This window comes from Carcharodon carcharias, chromosome 8, assembly GCF_017639515.1.
Source record: "Carcharodon carcharias isolate sCarCar2 chromosome 8, sCarCar2.pri, whole genome shotgun sequence".
NCBI lineage: Eukaryota > Metazoa > Chordata > Chondrichthyes > Lamniformes > Lamnidae > Carcharodon > Carcharodon carcharias.
Genome location: NC_054474.1, coordinates 18217839 through 18244605, shown reverse-complemented (window position 1 = coordinate 18244605; position 26767 = coordinate 18217839). Strand labels below are relative to the sequence as shown.

General features: G+C 44.6%; 1 protein-coding gene across 1 annotated transcript; it reads right to left on the bottom strand.

Annotated features, from left to right (window-relative positions):
* Window positions 1-1335: 1335 nt before the first annotated feature.
* On the bottom strand, window positions 1336-26117 carry faxdc2 (fatty acid hydroxylase domain containing 2). Its single transcript, XM_041193276.1, has 10 exons — window positions 26050-26117; window positions 24301-24476; window positions 21817-21864; window positions 16241-16332; window positions 15476-15579; window positions 13762-13883; window positions 10671-10876; window positions 9521-9626; window positions 3207-3373; window positions 1336-1783 (listed from the first exon to the last, which is right to left on the bottom strand). The coding sequence occupies exons 3-10, from the start codon at window positions 21862-21864 to the stop codon at window positions 1630-1632; spliced, it is 999 nt and encodes a 332-aa protein (XP_041049210.1). The 5' UTR covers window positions 24301-24476; window positions 26050-26117; the 3' UTR covers window positions 1336-1629.
* Window positions 26118-26767: the final 650 nt, after the last annotated feature.

The window sequence follows — 26767 nt, the reverse complement described above, 5'->3', positions numbered from 1 at the left end:
TGTGGATTTTAGGTAGGAGGTAGAAGCGGGCAGTCTGAGGTTGGGCGACTATCAGGCTGGAAGCTGTGGGAGGAAGATCCCCAGAGGAGATGAGGTCAGTGACAGTCCTGGAAACAATGACTTGATGTTCAGCGGTGGGGTCATGGTCCAGGGAGAGGGAGGAGGAAGTGTCTGCGAGTTGATGCTCAGCCTCCGCGAGGTAGAGATCAGTGCGCCAGACATTAATTTGGAGAGTTGGGAAGATAAGATTGCTGAAGAGCAAAATGGAAATGTTTAGCGATGGCTTTATCTGTGATTGGGGGGTAATGCCAGGGTCAATGGGAAGACTATTAATTTTTTTTTAGGAGAGTTTATGCGTAGGGAGAGATTGAAAGGACAGGAGAATATGAAGAATTGAGATGGAATTTGAAATGGATAAGTCAGTGCAGAGGCTGAAGGAAGAGAGAGAGAGAGAGACACTTGGCACAGTACTTGGGTGGGTGATAGAGAATGAGTATCTTAAAGGGCAAGATGAGATGCTCAGACAAGTAAGGAGACAGCTCAAGGTGCGCTTTGGTGATTTAAGAGTCACACTAACACCACAACAGTCTTGGCAGGGCAAGAGGTAAAGAGGTAGAGAGATGAGGAGGCTTCATTTAGGGGAAGGTGACATCACCCCTCAGCCAGGTTTCTGTCAAGACTATAATTTTTTAAAATTCATTCACAAGATGTGGGCTTCGTTGACTGGGTCAGCATTTATTGCCCATCCCTAGTTGCCCTTGAGAAGGTGGTGAAGAGCTGCCTTTTTGAACCACTGCAGTCCATATGGTGTAGGTACACCCACAGTGCTGTAAGGAAGTTCCAGGATTTTGACCCAGCGACAGTGAAGGATGTCAATACAATCACCCATACTAATCTCATGGATGGCAACTGAATGGATATCCTGGCAGGAGATGCAGCTCTGGGAGGGGTAAGATGAATTAGGAGGAGATGCTGAGTTTAGTGTCCAGTGGATGTGCTGGACAGGAAGATTAGTAAGAGTAGGAAAGAGCAATTGCTGCTTTTAAGGAGGTCATGCCAAATGCTTCATTTTGAAGAATGCAAGAGAGGCACAGGAAAACTGTAGGCTGAGAGGGAGTTGAGCTGTTCCTGGACCAGCTTCCTCATCTGCATCACTTCCATGAATTTAACCTTCCCCTAAACTTTCTAATCCTTCCACAGTCCCAAGTGTTTGGGGGTGGTGGGTGGGGGGCAGGAAAATCAGAGGAATGAAGCAGTAGAGTGGGATGTCTTCAGCATAATGCATTAAGGCTTTGTCAATCACATGTCATCACAATGAGATGCAAAAGCAAACAATAGTTTGCCACAGAAATTTATTTGTAAATGACAGTTGAGAGTTGATGCACAAAGAAAAGCTTTTGTAGGATGCTAAGTTTCAGTTTAAACCATTTGTTTACTCCCTGGTGCAGTTGGAGCTGCCCAATGGTTATAAGTAAACAGGAAAACCCCCGATAGCAAACTTCATATAGCACAGCAAAAAGAACAAATCTCAAAAAAAAATCAAACCACAATTAGCAAATCTTAATGATAATGAGAAAAGGGTTAAGAAGCGTGAAGTCAGTAGTTTCCAAAGGCAGGTTTAAGGAGCCTTCACTTGCGTTTGAGGGAATCAGGAATGCTTTCAGACAGAGGAGTGAAGCTGAGCAGGAGAGTGTGGCGCTCGTAAGCTTTGGTCTCTCTGAATATGGTATCAGTCTGGTGGAGCCGGTCCAGGACTCCCAGCACTCCGTAACATTGGTTAAACCTGCAAACACAAAGCCCACTCATTCACTTTATTTATATTGCAGTGTCTATTTGATGCACATATTGTATAGAGTTTTTTAAAAATTTAAATATGCCTTGTTAGGAAGGAGCAGACTCTGGGGCGCAGTCCCCCAGGCACTGAGACTGTGAGGGGGGGGGTTGCTGTGCCCCAAATACAGACTCTTGGTGGAGTATAGCCCCCAGCTCCTGTGAATCCTCCAGTACATCAACCAAGTTCCCATTCTTTTAAGCAGAGTTTTAAACAATGAGTATTTGCAAGATATTTGCCTGTGCAACATGGTCTGATAATAGTTGCATATACTTCCCAGAAGGCATCACTCAAGTGTCTAGGAGCGTGAGCCATCTAATCGTGTAGCCATGGAGACTGGGGTGAGGTGGAATTTGTGGTCTTATGTCACTGGAGCCTTGTGCAATCACAGCAACTTGAACCAAATGATTCAAAGGGGAGATGGTGGTGTAGTGCTGATGTTACTAGACTAGTAATCCAGAGGCTGAAGCTACTGCCCTGGGGACATCAGTTTAAATCCCACTATGGCAGCTGGTCAAATTTAAATTCAATTAATAAATCTGGAATTGAAAGCTAGTCTCCATAATGGTGACCATGAAACCGTCATTGAGTGTTGTAAAAACCTCTCTGGTTCACTAATGTCCTTTAGGGAAGGAAATCTGTCATTCTTATGTGGTCTGATCTACATGTGACTCCAGAATCTCAGCAATGTGGTTGACTCTTAACTGCCCTCTGAAATAACCTAGCAAGCCACTCAGACAATTAGGGATGGGCGATAAATGCCCATATCCCTGAGAATAAAAATGCTAGAGTGAAACTGAAGCAAGAGGAGATTTCGAAGCTGCTCCCATTTCCCCCATTTCTCTCTCCTGCTGGATTTTTAGATCAGGATGGACCCAATGTCATTTAAAAACTCCACAGATTCTCAGTGAACTGATTAAGAGCAACCCTTGCGGGATCTACCCATCACCAATTCTATCCACAGGTCATTGACGTGGCAAAGCAAGTAGCTGAGGCTTCACAAGGGCAAGATCAATCTTAGCCCAAGTAACAGAGGAACCAATGTCACTCATCATTAAAGCAGCAGATAACCACTAATCTAACCATAGGGCGAATCAGATGGTCACTCAAGTAATGCAGATTGAGTCTGAGAAACGGTCATTCTGATCTTACAGTGGACTGAACCTGAGGAACAGCCAGACTTCTTGTGACACAGTTAGTGTGAAACCATCATAAACACTGAATACTGCCAGAAATGGAAATGTTTTACAACATTTAACTTTGATTTCTTCCAGTGCAATTGACTTCCCATTGGAGGAATGGAATGGAGACTTAATCATGGAACATTTTATACTCTGTGGCTCTGAAACCCGGCCTCAAATCTTTTGTTGCTTACTTGAGGTGATGAAAATCGTGGAACTCTGGTGATGGGAGCAGTGGAAGGTGATAACCACAGTGTGAAATTGTGGAAATCAGCAACGCCAATGAAAACCACAGCATCATGGTGGCCACGTGAGATCCCAGGAATATTGGTCCAACCATAGGTGGCAGCATGTTGGACAACTGAGGAAAGAGAAAGATGAAACTGTGAGTGCCACTGGCATAACAATGCTCTCCTACTAATATCTGGACAAACCATGTGTCACAGAGAGAGACAAACGTGCACCACGCACAACAACAGGCATAATCATCTGATGGTGCTTCAGAGACCAATAACAAAAATCACAATCATAAATATTGGATAAATGGAGACCATTTCAGGCAACTCAGAGTGGCTACAGGAATTAGGTTAAAGTGGGAATTTGGTAGAGAAAAAACAAGCACTAGGTGCTTTAAACCAAGGGGGAGACTTTAAGTATATAAGAAATCTAAAGGGGAAAATTAAAATTTAAGTGCAGGATACCAACATTAAAGGGATAGGAATTGCAATAAATAAAAATCTTGTATATGTAAATAATAAGGAGGAAGGGAATACTAAACTAAAACAAAACATATATAATGTAAGTAAACAGACTTTAAGCAAAATCTTGGAACAGATGAATCCCGTTGCCTGCAATTCCCATGCTATGCGAGAACCCCCAGTACATGTCCTGGATGATCAGGCATGCAGCGAATACCAAAGTTCTCAAATTCAAGTTCAGGGTTTCTGAGCTTAAGAAATGCAGGCCACACAGAAGGCTGAGAATATCCTGGAACATGCGTTTCAGGAGGTGATCACTCTGCAGCTCCAAAATGTTGAGCAAGGTTGTAAGGGGGTGGCCATCCAGCAGAACAGGAAGTGGCAGACTGTGCAGAAATCCTCTAGGAGTGTGGAATACAAATGAGGGTGATGACACTTCCGGAAGTGCAGTCTGGAGCACATCTATGGCACTGCAGGACAAATGATTGAATTGAGAGGCACACGTGTAGAAATGCAGTAGTCATAAGGAATTTGCTACGGGGATAGATGGGCGTTCCTGCAACCTCTGATGAGAGTCCCACATGGTGTAGTGCCTCCCTGCCACAGCAAAAGGCTTCATGAAGGGTGCAGAACATTTTGAGAGGGGAAGAGGAACATCTGTGGTCCACGTGGAAACCAATGCCTTGGGAAGGAAAAGGGCTGAATTCCTGAGTAAGTTACAGGAGCTCAAGAAGAACTTAAACAAGCGAGACAAAAGGGAGAAATCTCTGGATTACTCTCATTGCCACATGCTAATAAATATAGGAAGGGTAGACTTAAACAGGTTAGCACGTGGCTGGAGAAAAAGTGCAGGAAAGACTCCAGATTCCTTGTGGGAAGATTAACTAGTGTCGTGGGGAGGGTTTAAGCCAATTTGAAAGGTGAAGGCACACCAGGATTGAAACATGAGACAGGAGAAACAAAGTGCAGAGAAGACTGGGAGCAATAAACAGCATTAAGGTAAAGAATTGTTCAGAAATAGGGGATCAGACATAGGACAAATACAAAACAGCCCAAGGTGGATTTGGTGTGCACAAATGTAAATTGTGCAGAGCATGGTAAATAAGCTTATTGAGCTGCCCTCAAGTTACAACATGGAATTACAATATAGCAGTTATGACAGAGACCCAGCTACATGAGACTATGATATACTGGCAATATTAGAACCAAAGTTTAAAAGGGGAGAATTGGGAACTTAATATTCCTGGCTACAAGGAATTCAGGAAAGATAGGGAAGGAAAAAAAAAAGACAGGGTGGCAATACTGATCAAAAACCATGAGCCGTTGAGGGGCCAAAGACAATTGATTTGGTTAGAATGAAGAAACACTATTGCATGGATAGTAAAGTCTTGCGAATAGTGGGAAGGAGATAGGGGAGCAAATCTGCAGGCAACTTACAGAAAGATGCATAACTACTGAGTAGTGATAATGCATGACTTCAATTATCCTAATATAGACTGGAATAATAAAGGACAAAGAGGGGGAAGAATTCCCAAAATGTGTTCAAGATAACTTTCTTGATCATATGTTTCCAGTCCAAACAGGACTGGAGCAATGCTGGATCTAGTTCTGGGGGATGAAGTGGGGCAGGTGGAGTATGGTTTAAGGAGGAACATTTAGGGAGTAGTGATCATAATATCAATGGGTTTAGAATAGTAACGGAAAAGGACAAGATTATATCAAGCATAAAAATACTTAACTCACTGAAATTAGCCTTTCTCCAGTTGAGAAGGAATCTGGCTTAGATAGCTAGGAATCAAAGATTGGTAGACAAAACGGGAAATCAGCAATGCAAAGCCTTCAAAGAAGAAGTGGTTCAGGTAAAGAGTAGACACATCCCACATGGTGGAACGGATGGGGATCCGAAGCTAGAGCTCCCTGGATGTTTAAAGATGTAAAGATTAAAAATGAAACAGAAAAAGGAAGCTTAAGACAAATCTAAGGTTTGTAACAGAGAACCAAACTGAATGCAGAAATTACGGACGAGCAAAGAGAAACTATGAGAATAGATTAACAGTAAAAATAAAAGGGATACCTATCATCTAGTAAACGGGTAAGGAAGGGTGGGCTGATTAGGAGCCAAAAAAAAAAATCACCTTATGAAGGTAGAAGGCATGGTTAAGGTACTAAATGAGTACTTTGCATCATCTTTATAAGAGAAGCAATGCAGCAGTAAAAGAAGGCGACAGTAGCAATATTGAATAGGATAAAAATTAAGTTACTTAAAAGGTTTCTAATCCTCAAAGTCAAGAAGTCACCTGCTCCAGTATCCTAGGTTATTAAGAGAACTAAAGTGGTATTTGTGGAGCTTTTAACCACAATTTTCCAATCCTCAAGCAGTGATAGAAGCAGATCATCAAAAGATGTCAACAACAATAGTACAATAGAACACATAGGTGTTAAAGTTAAAGTTGGTGATATTATCTAAACGAATGTGCTAATTAAGAATGGATGGTAGGGCTTCGGAGGGAGAGCACAAACCTCCAGACAATCCATCTACCCAACTCTTCAAGCACCACCTGACCCACATGTGGCAAAGACTGCATATCGCCCATTAGACTTGCTGATCACCTCAGAACCCATTGAACCAGAGTGTAAGCAAGTCATCCTAGATCCGAAGGGACTGCCTAAGAAGAAACTACATTAAGTGCATTAGCCTTATTAACCCTGTCCGTTACTTCATCATAGAACTCAATCAAGTTAGTCAAACATGATTTATCTTTAACAAATCTGTCCTGACTTTCTTTTATTAATCCGATCGTTTCTCAAATGCCTACCATCCATTCTTAATTAGCACATTCGTTTAGATAATATCACCAACTTTAACTTTAACACCTATGTGTTCTATTGTACTATTGTTGTTGACATCTTTTGATGATCTGCTTCTATCACTGCTTGTTTGTCGCTACAACCACACCAACCCCCTCCACCTCTCTGTCTCTCTATCTCTCCGCCCCCCACACACACACCTTAAACCAGCTTATATTTCAGCTCTTTCCTGGACTCGAACTCAAGTTCTGTCGAAGGGTCATGAGGACTCGAAACGTCAACTCTTTTCTTCTCCGCCGATGCTGCCAGACCTGCTGAGTTTTTCCAGGTAATTCTGTTTTTGTTTTGGATTTCCAGCATCCGCAGTTTTTTTGTTTTTTTTTTTGTTTTTTTCCAATCCTCCTTGGATATGGGAGTGGTGCCAGAGGGCTGGAGGATTGCAGATGTCACACCCCTTGTTTAGAAAAGGGACTGAGATAAATCTGGTAACTGCAGGCCAGTCAGCCAAACATTGGTGGTAGGAAAACTCAAACAATAATCTAAAACAAAATTAATTGGCATTTGAGAAACGATCGGATTAATAAAAGAAAGTCAGGACAGATTTGTTAAAGATAAATCATGTTTGACTAACTTGATTGAGTTCTATGATGAAGTAACGGACAGGGTTAATAAGGCTAATGCACTTAATGTAGTTTCTTCTTAGGCAGTCCCTTCGGATCTAGGATGACTTGCTTACACTCTGGTTCAATGGGTTCTGAGGTGATCAGCAAGTCTAATGGGCGATATGCAGTCTTTGCCACATGTGGGTCAGGTGGTGCTTGAAGAGTTGGGTAGATGGATTGTCTGGAGGTTTGTGCTCTTCCTCCGAAGCCTCGACTTCACTTCTGCACGCACCTGATGAATTCTCTTGATGTGACTGGTGTCTTCCCGAATGTACCTTCTCCATTTTGGTCGCTCACAAGCCAGGGACTCCCACAAGTCGACGAGATTTTAATCTCTCCAGGCTCGTTTTGAGGACATCCCTAAAGCATTTCCGCTGTCCTCCTGGGAGTCTCCTGCCCCGGCCGAATTCAGAGTAGAGCAGTTGCTTTGGAAGTGTGGCTTAAACTATCATGTCCCACCCAATGGAGCTGGTTTTGAACGATGAGTGCCTCGATCCTGGGCAAGTTGGCTTGGGAGAGGATGCTGCTGTTTCCACCTTTGTTACCCCTGGATTTGGGGGATCTTGCAAAGGCACCACTGGTACTCCTCCAGTGCTTTGAGGTGCCTGCTGTAGGTTGTCCAAGTCTCTGAGGTATACAGGAGTGCAGAGATCACTGCTGCTTGATAAACCACGGCCTTAATCTTGGATTTGAGATCCTGGCCCTCGAATACACTTTTCCTCAGTTGGCCACAGTTGACGTTTATGTTGTAAGGCGTTTGATAAAGTACCACATAACGGACATCTGGCAAAATTAAATCCAATGGGATTAAAAGGTCGTGGTTTATCAAGCAGCAATGATCTCTGCACTCCTGTATGCCTCAGAGACTTGGACAATCTACAGCAGGCACCTCAAAGCACTGGAGGAGTACCAGTGGGCAGATTGGCTGAGAGTCAGCAAGTGGTAGTGGATGGTTGCTTTTTAGGCTGCATGGGCCTGTACAGTAATGTTCTGCAGCGCTTAATATTAAGAACATAGGAACAGCTGTGGGACCTTAAATCCCTTCTGAGCCTATTCCATTATTCAATGAGATCATGGCTGATTTGTGACCCAACTCCATATTAAAACCACTGATCTTTATGATATATATTAATGACTGGGACTTGGGCATATAGGGCATAACTTCAAAATTTACAAAATGACACAAAACTTGGAAATTTACTACACGGTGAGGATAGTAACAGACTTAAGGAGGTCATATGCAGACTGATGAAATAGGCAGACAAATGGCAGATGAAATTTAATTCAGAGAATTATAAAATGATACATTTTGGAAAGACAAATGAGAGGCAATATGAACTAAATAGTGCAATTTTAAAAGGAATGCAGGAACAGCCAGGTACGTGATGAAGCACAGACACAAATTTCTGGAGGTGGCAAGCCAATATAAAAAGGTTGTTTAATAAGATACGGGATCCTCTGCTTTATTACTGGTGGAACAGCCTAAAAAAAACAAGCAAGTCATGGAAAGTCTTTATAAAAACACTGGCTGGGCTTCAGATGGAGTACTGCGTTCAATCCCAGGCGTCAGATTTTAAGAAGGATGTTAAGGCCTTGGAAAGGGCGCAGAGGAGATTTACTAGAATGGTACCAGTGATGAGGGCCTTCAGCTATGTGAGGACACCGGAGAAGCCGGGATTGTTCTCCTTACAGCAGAGGGGACCAAGAGAAGATTTGATAGAGTCGATAAAAATAAACTGTTTTCAATGTCTGAAAGATCAATGACCAGAGGGCACAGGTTTAAGGCAAAAGAACCAGAGGTGACACGAGGAAGTATTTTCTATCATGCAACGAATAGTTCGGATTTGAATGCACTGCCTGGTAAGGTACTGATAATGATTCAACGGATGCCCTCAAAAGGTAATTGATAGATAATTGATAGTTTGCAGTGATAGGTGGAAAGAGGACGACAGTGTAACTAACTGGATTGAAAGAGCCAGCGCAGACTCGATGGGCCAAATGGTTTCTCTGTGCCGTGCTATTCTAGAATTCACTCTTATTTTCCAAGGAATATGTACCCTCCTATTCATCTTGCCAAAATGTACCTCCTCACAACTATTTTGAAGTTCAGCCATTCTGCAAATTCATTAAGGTCTTTCTGTATTTGTCAGAGTTCTCCTTTATTAACTATATACCTCGATAGGTACCATGTGCAAATTTTGAAATCGTATTTCCAATTCCACCTCAATAATGTAAACCATGAATAACAGTAAACCCCACACCAATTCCAATGGAAAATTACTGTCATCTTTTGCCAGGAACAGTACTGATTTACATTGTTCAGTCACCAACATCTCTTACCACATGCTCAATAGGATGCGCATAAAGGGACACAATGCCAATTGGGGCAGTCCATTCATGATGCTTCTTGTGGATGTGTTTGTAAAGCATTGGATGATGGAAAAGCCTGGAGAGAATGAATATTGAAACACATCACAGTACTGGCCAAGCAACAGAAAAATGCTATTAAACCTAACAAATTCCTTCAAGTTTTCATCGACCAACCTTCTCCTACAACACAAACCCATCCCCCCCCCAGGTCCCTCAGCCCCATGCACCTTTACCCCACGTTCCTCGACCCCCACATCTCTCCACCTTCTCTTCAGCCCTCCACCTTTTCTCCATATCCCTTTCCCATTTTCACATTTTGTCCTCCACAGGAAGGATTCCTTCAGATACGTGAGGACACCGGAGAAGCATACAGGGCATAACTTCAAAATGTACAAAATGACACAAAACTTGGAAGTTTACTACACGGTGAGGATAGTAGCAGACTTAAGGAGGTCATATGCAGACTGATGAAATAGGCAGACAAATGGCAGATGAAATTTAATTTAGAGAATTATAAAATGAGACATTTTGGAAAGACGAATGATGTTGCATTTATTCTCATTCCGATGTTGGTCTATCAAGGATGTAATGCTCCTACCCCATTGGCGGCCAGGTAACAAACAAAATGTGTGTTTTTATAGGCTTTTAACATGGTAAAACATCTCAAGCAGCTTCACGGGTAGATAGATCAAGACAAAAAATTGACACTGAGCCACTTAAAGAAGGAGCTATTTGGATAATGACTAAAATTTTTAAAGGAACATCATGAAAGAGGAAAGAGAGAGAGGGGCAGAGAAGTTTAGTGATGAATTTCCAGAGTTTAGGGCCAAGAGACCTGAAGACACAGCCACCAATCTTGGAGCGATTAAAATCAGAGATGCACAAGAGGCCAGAAACAGAGGAGCTCAGAGATCTGTGAGTTGTCAGGCTGGGGGACATTAGAGATAGGTAGGGCAAGGCCATAGAGGGATTTAAAAACAAGTATCCAAATTTTTAAATTAAAATTGAGGCATTACCATACTTGGAGCCAATAGAGCAAGCATAGAGGTGGTGGGTGAATGGGACTTGGTGCGAGTTAAGATACAGGGCAGTTGAGTGCTGCATCAAGTCACCGGCTCACCTGTGTGAATAGTAGAAAAATACCTCTTCCAGCAGCCCAAGGAAGCAGAGCTCCAACAGCACCCAGTGGAAAGTGGGTAGCTCAGGACCACAGGGATTACCTCTCCACTTCATGATGGGGTACATTACCATCACCATGGGGAGAGACAGGAAGACCTGATTAAATAGAACCGTTCTGATGGCTTGCTGAAGCTTTGCAGGTTCCACCTATGGCACACAATACAAGATCATCAATAGCAACAAGCAATGAAAAGTGCCGGAGCCTCCTCTTAATTTCTTCTCCTCTTTCTATTCGAGCCAGTCCTCAAAAAATAGTTCCTTCCTTTGTCTACAAAAATCAATTAATGATTTGAAGTTTCCAAACACAGCCCACATTAATGCTGAGAGATGCAAGGTTTAATTCCAATCTAAAAAGTTACAAGAACCATAAGACACACCAGGGCTTTAAAAATAAATATTTAGGAAATATTTGGGCATAACCTTAAGACCATAAAAAGGTATGACAATTTTAGGTGACTTTTTCCCCAGGTTTATGTTGCAGCAAATAGAGGAAGTTATTTGAGGGCGGGGAAAACACGTGGAACATAGTGCCACGCAATTCTGTTTGTCAAAATCAGATGCAAAGTCCATCCATATACGGATACAAGATAACGAACACAGAGCATTGGCTCACACCAGCTGGATATCCAACTCTACTTAAAAACACAATCTCTGTACCCACTGACAATGGCAAATCGATCCTTGCTTTCCAATCTGCTGCACCTCTGACTTTCTGGTGTGTGTGTTCTAATTTTGAGAAATCTTTCTTCAAGGATTGGTGAGTTGACACCAAGGTGCTGGGAACCTCTGAATGGTTAAAGGTCATTAATGAAATTGTTTGGGGGTCTGTGCAACCCTGTAATGTCACCCCAAGGCTCATGAGACGGCACCTTCCAAACCCACGACCACTACCATCTAGAAGGACAAGGACACCAGACAGATGGGAACACCATCGCTGGGGAGGTAGTGGCATCGTGGTATTGTCACTGGACTAGCATTCCAGAGAACCAGGGTAATGCTCTGGGGACCCACGTTTGAATCCCACCATGGCAGATGGGGAAATCAGAATTCAATAAAAAGTCTGGAATTTTTTGTCAAAAAAAAAATCCATCTGGTTCACTAATGCCCTTTAGGGAAGGAAATCTGCCGTCCTTACCTGGTCTGGCCTACATGTGACTCCAGACCCACAGCAATGTGGTTGATTCTTAAATGCCCTCCGAATGGGCAATAACTAGCCAGTGACGCTCACATCCCATGAACGAATAATAAAAAACGACCACCACCTGGAAGTTCTCCTCCAAGACACTCACCATCCCAACTTGGAAATATATCACTGTTCCTTCACTGTCACTGTGTCAAAATCCTGGAACTCACTCCCTAACAGCACTGTGGGTGTACCTACACCACATGGACTGCAGCGGTTCAAGATGGCTGCTCACCACCATCTTTTCAAGGGCAAATAGGGATGGGCAATAAATGCTGGCCCAGCCAGCGAAGCCAAGTCCCCGAATGAATAATAAAATAAAAGTTGTTACCTTATTTTACCCAGTATTACCATGCTTTGTATCCTGTGTTACCCTGTACTGTTACCCCACATTACCCTGTATATTATCACACTCCAGGCACCAGAACCAGTTTCTACTGCAGATGAAACACTGACAGTAAATCACTGGCTGCTGGACTGTGACTAGGACAGTAAAGTTTGGGACTCTCCTGTTGCAACCTATGTCTTTTGTACAGAACCCACAATCCCCAGTTGGTATGCTTAGTTAGTGAACACACAAGCTTGAACTTGTTATAAAGATTTTTTAAAAAAGAAACAGATTTAACGTTTCAAGTTGATGAAATGCTCTGGGTACAGCGAGTTCTCAGAATCCAGGCGACCTCAGCAATCCTTCATATCTGTCAAAATGTTCTGATGACAGGTCATCGACCTGCAATGTTAGCTCTGTTTCTCTCTCCACAGATGCTACCCGTGCCAGCTAACTCCCAAGCCTGGATGTGAAGGATACAAGAGACTAGGACACTTTAGGTAGAGAATGTTTATTGCCCACTACAGAGCTGACTTCTGACAGAGTGGGTGCTGGCTGACTCTCCCTTATATATAATTGAGTATAATTAACAAATCAACACCCAGCACCTTTTTTAAAAAAATTGTTTATGGGATGTGAGCTTCATTGGCTTGGCCAGCATTTATTGCCCATCCGTAAATGTCCTGTGAACAAGGGCAATTAGGAGTCAACCGCCTGTTCACTTCATTACCTTCAAGTATTGGGTATTAAACATTCATTAAACAGAACTTATTAGACACTAACAACCTGACCTGCTGAGTATTCCCAGCATTTTTTGTTTTTATTTTAGATTTCCAGTATCCGCAGAGTTTTGCTTCTTGGTTGAATGTTTGACACAGTGCAACCAGAAACCAGGAGCACTTTGCGTTTGTTCTGTAATCTCACTAGCAGCAGCAGCTTCCCAGCAATAAGGATTGCTGTATCACCTGTGGACGCAACATGGAAGGATCATGCCGACAGGGCTGATGAGATGCTCACTATCTCTACCAGAAGTCCAACACAGGAAGACAAGCAAGTGCAGAGATCAGGGGACAGAGGGTACAGGAGGGTCGGGGGCATTGGTGGGTGTGTCCGAATCTCGGAGCTGCTGCGGGATATTGAATGGGGCTGGGGATATTGGAGGGTACACAATCACTGCCTAAACTGATGATTACAAAATCTATTTCAGGGAATAGTTCTTTCAAAAAGCTGAATAGCCTCCTCCTTTGCTCTTTGAATCTATAATTCTTTAATTGTGGATTAAAGGGAAGGTTTCAGTCAAGTCACTATCCAGGCTATTTTGTGCTCCATGTTTACACCCAATGAAAGCTAACCCACTGAGTAGGGAGTCTGGGACGGATTGGAGGGAAAACCCTGGACAAACTGAAGCTAAATTCCATTACTAGTGTAAAAGTGGAAAAATATTTAATTGTTCACTGAAGGATCAAACAGCAATTCAGCAAAAATTATTTAGTTGGCCTTAGCTAAAAGAGCCGTTCTGACCGGGTCATTCCTGCCCCTCTGAATCCGATAGCGAGTAATCAGCTGCGGTTTTCCAGTGGCATCCACAATCAGCAGGAGTCCGTTCAAAATCCAGAAGGAGAGGGTTGGAATCACCATGGTACCTGGGATAGAAGGACAACTAACTCAGCACTGACAGGATTGGCTCAGGGTGGATCTTGGGAAAATCTGGGAACTGGGAAATTCCAGAGATCTGGAAGTCTTAGGAAACAGGAGATCCCAGAAACCTGGGTACAGCGAATTCTCAGAACCCAGGATACCTCAGCAATCCTTCATATCCATTCCCACGTGACTGGTTAAAGGGGGTCCCTTAGTCCTTCTCCTCCTATCCCCCAGCATCTATTTTTGCCCCCTCGTAGGCTCCATTCTCTCCCACTTTTGACCCACAAATCCTTTCAACCTGTGTTTTGCAAGCTCGCCAACACGCTGCAATGGCCCCATGAGCTTGCTCCATTGCTCACTTCCTCAGTCGGTTTCCCTTCTTGAAAGCAGTTCTCCCTCCATGCCAGAGGGCCCCTATTCTGTTCCACATCTCCAAACATTCCATCAGGCCCAAATCCGGCAGAAAACATGAATTCCGTTTCGCGAATTTGGGAAAAGGGGTGTCATAGCTAACAAAACAGTAGGGTTCAATGGGTCAAATTACCATACGCCATTCATATTTTATTAATGATGGTCAGTATTTGGAATGTTACCTCTCATATCCTCCATCTCCTGCCTGTGTCCACACACTTTGCTCAAATCACACTGGTCTCATGCTCAACTGACACTTTGCCAGATCTTCAAAACTCTGCAATTTCTCCCCTCTTCTCTACACAGGACACAAAAGCAAGGAAGTCATGCTAATCCTTTACACATCACTGGTTAGGCCTCAGGAGGAGTACTGTGTTCAATTCTGGGGACAACTCCTCAGGAGGATGTCAAGACAGGGTGCAGGTGAGATTTACTGAAACATGATCGGGGATGAAGGATTTCAGTGACATGGAGAGACTCGAGACCCTGGGGTTGTTCTCCTTAGAGCACTGAAGGTAAAGAGAAGATTAGATGGGGATGGTTAAAAATCACAAAAAGGACTGGTAACCAGGGCACAACTGCCAAATGAACCAGAAGAGAGATGACAAGGTTTTTTTTTTTAAGAAGAACCTAGCGGGTTGCTGTGATCTGGAATGCACCTCCTGAAGGGACAGTGGAAGCAGATTCAATGGTAACTTTCAACAGGGGCTTGGATCAATACTTGAACAGGAGGAGTTAACTGGATAACTATTTCAAAGCTCTGGCACAGGGACAATGAGCAGAATGGCCTCCCTACTGCTGTACAATTCCACAGAACTCCTACAATCTACAAACTTTTAAAATGCCAGACTGATGTTACATCATCATCTTTCTCACCTTCTCTTTCACTCTCATCCTAGACCACAGCCCTTGCCCTTCTTAAACAACTCTAAAATCTTAAAATTCTCACATGTTTGTCTAAAACATCCTATTTTCCTACTTGCATCATGCTTAAATGGAACAAGTGACTAGAGTACTGAACAGCATTGATGAACACACTTCCCACCAACACAGGTTAGTCCTGTATATCTGAGTGGAAAATCACCACTTTCATTAACTGAACCGAGATACTCAGTGTAACAGGCTGTAACATGCTGTAAATTGTAATGACCCAATGTAACCTGCTGTAACTCTCAGTACTCACCGAGGAAGAAGAGAACCCACTCGTTGCCTTGGAAGAAACTGTGAGCCCTTCCCCACTGCGACTGCCAGAAGTCCCCGGAAGCTCCCCAGAACTGCTGCAAATGCCTGACAATAGAACCATTCCACAAATTATCCATGGCTCAGCTTCTCTGCCAACTCTTCCCAACAGAGGGAAGAACAAGGTGGAGAGGCACCAAAAATGCTGCAACTCCCAGAATTGTAATCATCAGATCTGTCAAACAGCAACAATGAATGCCACAGGCACACAAATCCAGGGTGGTAGAGCCCACACAGAGTGGCACACACCAAGTGGAAAGTACTGAGTCCCACGCATACCTGGGGACAGTGAGTCACACACACTGGCAGTTACCGAATCCCACATAGCTGGAGGTAAGAAAGACACCGACTATGCGATAGTGTAAAATGGATGATAGTGAGTCGGTTCCAATTACACCTCCCATCACTTTTGTTTTCACTGTGGTCAAGGGCAGATGTGAAACAGGCCTAGTCACAATTGCCCACCGTTGCACAAAACAAAACTGACCTCCCATTTTGGTACCATCATTACACAAAGAGAGGGAGAGAACGAGATAGGGTGAGACGCAAAGAAAGTGAGTCTAAGAGGCAGACAGCGAGACGGAGAGACAGAGTGTGCAGGTGAGAGAGAGTTAATATCATGCAAGTTGTTACATCTTTTTCTGTAGCGCGAGACTGGAGCAGTGTGCTAATCCCAGCTCCCTGGTTCAACCTCTTACTGTCAACTTACCAGGTCAGTGTGTTCCTGAATGCTGCAAAAACAAAGAGTCCTGAGCCTAAGATGAAGGCAGCTTTCTTCACAGAATCCCAAATGTGTCTCTCCTAAAAAACCATAAAACAGAGTAAACTTTAAAGCCCAGATTTTGCACTTGGGCCGAAGGGACAGTACTCACCGCTGACCTTAAAAAAGCTGGCCACAAAGATTTAATGGCCTTTGTAACGTCAATGTCACCCTTTCCACTGTCAACTTCATTCTTGCATCAGCTATACGAGATCTCTGGTATCCACGAACCGTGGAATCACCAAGAAGGCTGGACAGCCAATCCGACTGAAAAATCCTCACAGACATCAAATCAGGAAGCAAAAGGCACTGATCATTCACTTTTTAGTTATTGTACAGAGAGCAAAATAAAGATTGGGACATACACATGGGGATAAAGACAGATGCTGAAATATATAAAACAAATTTTCAACATTTTTATCATGATCGAGCATCGAGGAAAAGAAAATCACATTCCACACTTCAATCAGGGCCAGAGACATTGTTCAGAAGTCATTACGACTTTGAATACCCTTAAAACTTCAGTTACTTCTGATCGATCAAGGGTCAACATTTTCAATGGTTTTTGCAACAAGAACTGTGCATAAAAAGTTGGAAGGTTCACGTAAATTCACTGATCATGTGTAGCCTGCATCAGCAAAGACTGCGAGGAGCAGGGTATCACTGACAGCAACTTCCAGATTTCTCCATTTAACTATGCATGTGCGGAAACCACGCATTACTGTCAATTTTACAAAATAATTATGGCAGACGCTGACAGTTTCACTGTTACAGCAACCACAAATTCAAGATCTCAAAGTTACACGTTTCCTATGTATTATGTTCCTATCCCATCACTACACTGGACCCAAGTGACCCCATCCAATTATCACACTGCACTCCAATAACCTCCATTTCTATTCACACTGTACCCCAGTAACCCTATCCAATTATCACAATGAACCCCAGTTATCCCCATTCTATAACCTGTGTAAACCACTCCAATAACAAGAGCTGTCAATATGAAATACAAACGGAAAATGTTGAAAATACTCAGCAGGTCTGGCAGTATCTGTGGAGAGAAAAGACAGAATTAACTTTTTAGGTCTGTAGCCTTTCATCGGAACCTGCCGGATACGCTTGGTATTGCCAACATTTTCCATTTTTAATTTTAGCTTTCCAGCATCCAAAGTATTTCGCCTTTGTGCGCTGTCGGAACAAGTTTGGAAATCCACAGCCTTCCTATCAACAGAACCATAGAAAAGTTACGGTGCAGAAAGAGGCCATTCAGCCCATCGTGTCTGTGCTGGCCAAAAAAAGAGAAAAAAGAAACTAGCCGTGCATTTTAATCCCATTTTCCAGCACCTGGTCTGTAGCCTTGCAGGTTACAGCACTTAAGATGCAGATCCAGGTACCTTTTAAATGAGTTGAGCGTTTCAGCCTCAACCACCAACATGGGCAGTGAATTCCAGATGCCCACTACCCTCTGGGTGAAAAAGTCTTTCCTCATGTCCCCTCTAATCCTTCTACCAATCATCTTCAACCTTTGCCCCCTGGTAAAATGACCCCTTAGCAAGGGAAAACAAGTCTTTCCTGTCTACCCTATCTAGGCCCCCTCAGAATTTTGTACACCTCAATTAGGTCACGCCTCAGCTTCTCTGTTCTAAAAAAAACCATGGCCTATCCAATCTTTACTCAAAGTTGCAATTTTCAAGCCCTGGCAACATTCTTGTAAATCTCCTCAGCATCTCTCCAGAGCAATTGTGTCCTTCCTGTAATGTGGTGACCAGAAATGTACACAAATTCTAGCTGTGGCCTAACTAGCAGTTTATACAGTTCCATCATTACATCCTTGCTTTCTTGACCACCTTGTCCACCTGTCCTGCCACCTTCAAGGACCCGTGGACACACACTCCAAAGTGACTCACTTCCTCAACCCCAATCATTAATTCATACAACAAACAGCAAGGGCCCCCAACACTGAGTCGTGTGGGACACCACTGGGAACCGTTTTCCATTTGCAAAAACATCCATCGACCATTTTCCACTGAGCCAATTTTGGGTCCAACCTGCCAGCTTCCCCTGTACCCCATGGGATCTCACTTTCCTGACCAGTCTGCCATGTGGGACCTCATCAAATGCCTTACTGAAATCCATGGAGACAACATCCACTGCACTACCCTCATCAATCCTCCTTGTTATTTCCTCAACAAATTCTATTAAGTTAGTAAGACAGGATCTTCCCCTAACAAAGCCGTGCTGACTATCCCTGATCAATCCATGCCCAAATGAAAGTTTATCCTGTCTCAGAATTGTTTCCAATAATTTGCCCACCACCGAAGTCAGTCAGACTGGCCCATAATTTGCTGGCCCATCCCTCACACCCTTTTAAAATAATGGTACAACTCACTATGCTTATTGTATCTAATATTTCACACTCCACATCTTTAACTAGAATGTCTGCATCATCCCTCTCCATAGTGAAGACAGAGACAAAGTACTCATTGAGAACCCTGTCCACATCTTCTGTACCAACCCACAAGTTACCGTGTACATCTCTGATAGGCCCTACCCTTTCCTTAGTTATTCTCTTGCTTTTAATGTACTAGTAAAATATCTTAGGATTTTCTTTGATTTTACCTGCCAATATTTTTTCGTATCCTCTCTTTGTTTTCCTAATTTCCATTTTTACTTCACCCATGTACTTTCTATAGTCTTCTCGGCTTTCTACAGTATTAAGTCTTTTGTGACTGTCATAAGCTTTCTTTTTCTGCTTTATCTTGGCCTGTATGCTTCTGGATAACCAGGGGGCTCTAGATTTGGCAGTACCACCCTTTTTCTATATGGGGACATGTCTACACTGTGCCTGTAGAATCTCGCCTTTGAATGCCTCCCACTGATTTGACACAGTTTTCCCTTCTAATAGTCCACTATAGCCTAATAGTTCCAGTCTACTCTCACCAGCTCATTTCCCAGCTTTGTAAAATTTGTCTTTCCCCAACTCAGAACTTTTACTCCTGTTCTATCTTTGTCCTTTTCCATAATGATGCTAAATCTAACTATAATGTGGTCACCATCTCCAAAATGGTCCCCCATTGCTACTTCATCCACTTGCCCAGCTTCATTTCCTAAGACTAAATCTAGAATTGCGCCCCCTCTCATTGGGCTTGTTACGTGCAGGCTGAAATAATTCCCTTGAATGCAGTTCAAGGATTTTGCACCCTCAGTGCCCTACACATTGTTCGTATCCCAACCGATATTAGGGTAACTGAGGTCCCCAACGATTACTGCCCTATTGTTTTTGCACTCGAATCTGTCTACATATTTGCTCTTCTAACTCCCTTCCACTATCTGGGGATCTACAGTACACTCCCAACACTGTGGCTGCACTTTTGTTTAATTTATGAGCTCAACCCATATGACCTCATTTGATGCTTCATTTAGTACATCATCCCTCCTCACAGCTGTAGTTGATTCTTTAACCAAAAATGCTACACCCCCACCGTTTTTATCTTCTTCCCTATCCTGCCTGTAAAAACTCTTTATCCAAGGATGTTGAGCTGCCATTTTTGCCCCTCCTTAAGCTAAGTTTCTGTTATTGTGATGATATCATGCTGCCATGTGTCTATCCATGCCCTCAGCTGATCAGCATTATTTACTATGCTCCTTGCATTTACATACATACCTTTTAACACTGCCAAATTCCTGAGCTGTACACTTTTTAACCTGTGCTGCTTCTGTCTTTCAAAGCCACTCACTAATTCTCCATCTCCCGTTCACTGCTCTGAATTTGCCCTCAGGTTTCCATCTCTCTGCCAATCCAGTTAAACCCCCTCTAACAACACTAGCAAATCTCCGTAAGGATATGCATCTCAGGTGTAGACCGTCCGGCTTTTAAAGATCCCACGTTCCCCAGAGCCAGTCCCAATGCCTCAGAAATCTGATGCCCTCCCTCCTACACCAGCTTTCCAGCCACGTGTTTATTCAATCAATTCTCCTATTTCTATACTCGCTTGCACATGGGACTGGGAGTAATCCTGAGGTTACTGCTTTAGAGGCCCTGCTTTTCAATCTCCTTCCTAGCTCCCTAAAGTCTGCTTTCAGGACCTCATCCCCTTTCCTACCTAAGTCATTGGTACCAACGTGGACCACGCCCTCTGGCTGATCACCCTCCCCTAGGAGAATGTCCTGCAGGCACTCCGTGATAACACTGACCCTGGCACCAGGGAGGCAACATACCACCCTGGAGTCACATATATGACCACAGAAATGCCTGTTTCTTCCCCTAACTAGCAAATCCCCTACTACCACTGTTCTTCCTCTCTTCTTTCTCCCTTCCTGTACAGCAGAGCTGCCTGTGGTGCCACAAACCTAGCTCTGATTGCACTCCTCCAAGGAACCAATGCCCTCACCAGTATCCAAAATGGAAAACTGACTGGTGAGCAGGACCTCAGGGGTTTCCTGCACTACCTGCCTAATTTTCCTGGACTGCCTGGCAGCCACTCATTCCCTTTCTGCCTCCAGGTTCCTGAGCTGCAGTGTGCACCTCTCTGAATGTGCTACCAACGTAGATCCCAGCCTCTTGGATGCACCACAGTAATTCCAGCCACTGCTGGAGCTCCTAAACCCCGAGCTCAAGGTTCTGCAGCTGGTGACGCTTCCTGCACGTGTGGCTATCTAGGACACCAGTAGCATCCACAACTTACCACATATTCCAGGACTCACATTCCACACGACCGAGCTGTCCTGCCACGGCTTCAATTTACTTCCCGTGCATTAACTTTATCTTACTTTGGTTTACTTACGCAACTTTATTTTCCCTGGCCTCAACTTTACGTTATTTCCCTATTGCTTTTGTTTCTTACTTAAATGTAAGTAGCCCCTTATTTTAAAAATAATGTGTTTTTCTAATTCTCAGCTACTTGACACTCATTATCAGCAGTTTCTCACCAACCAGTGAACTTAGGTTTCTCCTGTGATGTTAGGTGCTGCTGACTGTCCCAGGGTTCCCCTCTTGTACTCTCCTTTAGATGCTGCTGACTGCCTGGCTCGAGATCCTCCTCTCGTACTTTCCTCTAGGTGCTGCTGACTGCCTGGCTCGGAGTCCTCCTCTCGTACTCTACTCTAAGTGCTGCTGACTGCCTGGCTCGGAGTCCTCCTCTCGTACTCTCCTCTAGGTGCTGCTGACTGCCTGGCTCGGAGTCCTCCTCTCGTACTCTCCTCTAGGTGCTGCTGACTGCCTGGCTCGGAGTCCTCCTCTCATACTCTCCTCTAGGTGTTGCTGACTGCCTATCCTAGGGTCCTCTGCTTGCACTCTCCTCAGATAAGCTGTGGTCACAGTGACGAACACCGATAGGGAACAGCAAAAGCATAAGCATATCTCTGACTGGAAGATGCAATTCAAGGATTGTCCCTGCTGGTTATATCATTTGACCCCCCCCGGACAACATTCCCAGGCACCTTTGCAGCACATTGTAATACAGGCAGAACAGCTATCTAATGCTCCAGATTGGCAAAGGGAATGGAAAGGGTTAAAGGTTCTGTACCTGTGTCTGTGATGCCACAGGAATAGGCTGTTCACCGTAATCTCGCATCTGCAGAACAAAAAAGCACAAACACCAATTGTTAAAATTCACCAGAACATTATCAGCACAATAATGGTAGAATAAAAAGATGATTTCAATGTAAAACCTCAACTGCTCCATTTATAGGCCAACAACATAGAGCATGTTTCTGGGCATATTTGAAAGGAGAGAGATGTAGACACAGAGGTTCAGAGAGGAATTTCCAGAAATTAGGGCCTTGGCAGCTGAGGGAACAGCCAACAAATGCAGAACAATTAAAATCAGGGATTGCTCGAGGGGACAGAATTGGAGGACCACAGATATCTTAGAGGAGATTACAATGATAGGGAGTAGTGAGGCCATGGAGAGATTAGAACACAAGGATGGAGAATTGTTAAAATTGAGCCATAGCTGGACCAGAAGCCAATGTAGATCAGCGAGGACAGGGTGATGGATGAATGGTTCTTGGTGAAAGTAAGGAAGTGGGGCAGCAGAGGTTCAGGTGAGCTTCTGTTTATGAACTCATTTGCATACAGCAGATAACATACGCTACATATTTTAACAGAAGATCCGGCCTAGCGAGTTCCAGACAATCAAGCACCACCCATGTAAGCAGTAAATCGATAATCATTCGTTAAAACTAACTGCTTTTCCTGCTATTGCTATTAATTAACTGCTTGCTTAGTTCAGGGAGTACACTCATCCCTGATGCAAAAAAGACAAAGAATTTGGATACTTTTAATGTCATTCATGGACACAGGATATTCCAAAACCATAGCCAATGAATTACGTTAAAGTATACAACAAAAACAAAAATACCTGGAAAAATCCAGCAGGTGTGACAGCATCTGCGGAGAGGGATACAGTTGACGTTTCGAGTCCGTATGACCCTTCATCAGAACTAAGACATATAGAATGAGATGAAATATAAGCTGATAGAGGGGGGTGGGACAGGTAGCGCTCAATAGGGGGCCAGTGATAGGTGGAGGCCAAGAAGAGACTGCCAAAGATGTCAAAGACAAAAGGACAAAGGGGTGTTGACGGTGGTGACATTATCGTGCTAATGTGGACATTAAGGGTAGCAAACAGGATAAGTGGTGATATTATCGTACTAATGTGGGCATTAAGGGTAGCAAACAGGACAAGCTAGTGGCAGATGGCCCTAGTGGGGGTGGGGTGGGGGGAAGGGATCGAAATGGGCTAAAAGGTGGAGATGAAATAATAGATCAAAATAAATTTAAAAATAGGAGGGAAAAAATATATGTATTGGTAAAAAAATGATAAATTATTGAAAAAGGGGGGAAATCGGAAAAGGGGTGGGGATGGAGGAGAGAGTTCATGATCTGAAATTGTTAAAATATAGTCAGGAGGTTGTGGGTGCAAGCCCCAATCCAGAGAATTGAGCACAAAGTCCAAGTTGACCCTCCACCAGGGAAGCGTCGCACTGTCAGGTGGACAGTAGCAGGGGGAGTGCTGCACCATCGGACAGACAGTACTGAGGAAGCCCCACAATATTGGAGATGTCGTCTATTGAATTAGATTCTAAACCGAGGCCCCGTTAGCCCTTTTAGGTGGATGTAAAACATTCCACGGCTGATGAGATCTTCCTGTGCCCTGTTCAACATTGTCCTTAAACATCACCAAAACTGACCATCTGATTGTTTATTCTTTATGAAATTCTGCTGTGCATAAACTGGCGGCTGACACAAAGGTAGTAAAGTACTAGTTGTAAAGTACTCTGGGATGTAACAAAGCACTATCTAAATGGATACTGTTCTACTAAAGATTACTTACTTCACTGATGAAACTGATTATTTCACAGTCTTCAACAGACAGAGTCTGACACTTGATACAACTTCAGAGATCTCCATAAAACGTTCACATCTCTGGCTGGGGAATGGGTTGCCAGAGCTAGGCCAGCAGCATTCTTCATCTGCAAATCTAGATGGTGAGTGTCCGCAGACTATTGAACAGGGAAGACGATCACAGCCTAGGCCAACTGGGTCATTTTCTAATGCCAACACTTGCACATTTTCCAGTGGAGAGCTCTGGGCAGTGATCGGGAGGCAGAAACCCAGGCTGTTTTTTTTTCACCCAAGGCGAGTGAAGTCCATCACAGAACTGAATCTAAGGTCCACACAGGCCAGCATGGAATCTGTTACCCTATGGTTCGTCTGGAGAATGCCATACTTGGAACTGAAGTTCAATTCTTTATCAGGTTGTGTTAAGTGCACAATATGAGGAAACACAGTAAGATGGACTTTAGATCCAACCCACTTATCATTTACTAAATCGTCTAAACCATGGCCTCATATCATGTTCCACACCAGTGTCCGATCTTGGCTGAAGATAGGAAACAGTCCTGACACTGGTTTCCAGCAAACTATTCCGTACCTGGTTTACAAGGGCAGGCATTTTATCTCTTTGTGGCAGTCTGTATTGTCTCAAATCAAAGTGTCATCTTACCTTTTTAGCCGAGATATGAAATGCTGCTTTGTTGTAGAAGAAATACTCTGTCCGGTTGCTGTGGAGACTTGCAGCACCTATCAGTATCTGCCCCGTGTGTGTGTGTGTGTGTCTCTCTCCGTTCTGTTCTCTGACACTGTCTTGTTGACAGTGCAAATCCTTTCAGCTTATCTTCCCTATAAAACATTAATTTGCATTGAATTATTGCTGATGTTTGGAAACTCACTACGTCAACAATTCTGGAGATATCAACACATTCACCAATTCAGGAAAGCTGGTAAACAGAACCTTAACACGATTTCTTAGAACTGGGACAAATTAGTTTTCTGCGATCCCTGTAGTCACTCCTGATTCTACCATATTTCACAATGCTTATTCCAGTCCCCAGGTACTTGTTTATTCCCATTTTTCATATTTTCCACTTCCAGGATTCCCCCTACATGTTCCAACATTTTTAACAATGAATTCACAAGATGTGGGCTTCGCTGGCTGGGCCAGCATTTATCGTCCATCCCTAGTTGCCCTTGAGAAGGTGGTGGTGAGCTGCCCTCTTGAACTGCTGCAGTCCCCTATTATTGCCTTTTAACTCTCCCAATTTCCCTGTGTTCCTTACAGTCCCAAGAATTGACAACACCATACATTCTGCAGCCAAGATCTTACCCACGACCAATCTGCCAACAAACCAGTTAACTATCATACCAAAATGACCAACCACCGAAGTGTCTTAAAAACAAAAAAAAACTGCGGATGCTGGAAATCCAAAACAAAAACAGAATTACCTGGAAAAACTCAGCAGGTCTGGCAGCATCGGCGGAGAAGAAAAGAGTTGACGTTTCAAGTCCTCATGACCCTTCGACAGAACCCAATTGTCTTAACTGGTGCTCAACCTGGCAACCAACCACCCAACCACCACCACCACCACCACCACCACCACACCCACACCCCCGCCCCACCTGCACTAGGGCCATCTGCCACTAGTTTGCTTCCCTTAATGTTCCCGTTAGCACATCCTTTAGCTAATATCACCACCGTCAACACCCCTTTGTCCTTCTGTCAATGACATCTTTGGCAATCTCTTCTTTGCCTCCACCTGTCACTGGCCCTCTATCCAGCTCTACCTGTCCCACCCCCCTCAACCAGCTTACATTTTAATGATAAAGTTCTTCCCTGGGGAGGGGAGGGAGGGGAGGAGGGGAGGGGGGGGCGGTGGGGGGAGAGAGGTAGAAATAACCTCCCCCCTTTTAGGCAGTAGAGGAGAGGAGGGAGAGGAGCAAAGGGCAGGGAGGCACAGGAGGGAAATGAGAAAGTTCCGGTGGGTGTCTCTGATGTTGAATGGACGGTGGGTAGGGGGCCTGTTGATCTTCAGGCAGGGGGAGGCGACTCAACCAGCTTATATTTCACCTCATTTCTATATTTCCTAATTCTGATGAAGGATCAGACTCGAAACGTTAACCGTGTCCCTCTCCGCAGAGGCTGTCAGACCTGCTGAGGTTTATCCAGGTGTTTTTTTTTTTGTGCTAGATTTCCAGCATCCGCAGTATTTCACTTCTAGCACCCAACCGCCCTAACCGGTGCTCAACCAGCCCAGGTGAGCGGCCACCCTCAGCTATCAAGTGTCCACGCAGGTAAACAACGGTGTGTCTTCAATTGAACAACCAACTGCCTTAACTCGTGATCAATTTGACCGACCGACTAACCATATTGACACAGACCAATCCAACCAGGAAACAGGTGCGTCCATGAACTCACCCAGAAACCGCTCGGCGCCCGTTTCAGGCCCCGCCGCCCCGCTCGGCGCCCGTTTCAGGCCCCGCCGCCCCGCTCGGCGCCCGTTTCAGGCCCCGCCGCCCCGCTCGGCGCCCGTTTCAGGCCCCGCCGCCCCGCTCGGCGCCCGTTTCAGGACCCGCCGCCCCGGTGGCAGGTAGGGCGCACGCGCGCGCTGAACCACGTGCCCGCGTCCGACGGTCATGTGATCCCCCGGCCAGGGAAAGGTTGCTGTCGATCAAAGAAAGGCGGTGGTGAGGGAATGAGGGTGAGGGAATGAGGGTGAGGGTGAGGGTGGGGGCGGAGAGAAGGGGATGGGGGAAATATGGGGGGAGGGGGGGGATGGAGGGGAGTGGAGGGGGGGGATGGAGGGGAGTGGAGGGGGAGATATGGGCAGGGAAGGGGGAAAGGGATGGTGTGGGAAGGGAATGGAGGGGGAACGGTGAGGTAGATGGGGAGGGATGGGAAGGGAAGGGGATATGGGATGGGGAGGGAAGGGGGGATGGGATGGGGAGGGAGGGAGATGGGGAAGGATGCGGATGGGAAGGGAAAGGGGAGGGAAGAGGATGGGGATGGGGGGATATGGGGGGTGAGGGAGGAATATGGGGGGGGAGGGAAGGGGATTGGGGGGGAGGGAAGGGGATGGGGGAGGGGGAATATGGGGGGGGAGGGGATGGGGGGAGGGGGAATAAGGGGAGGGAAG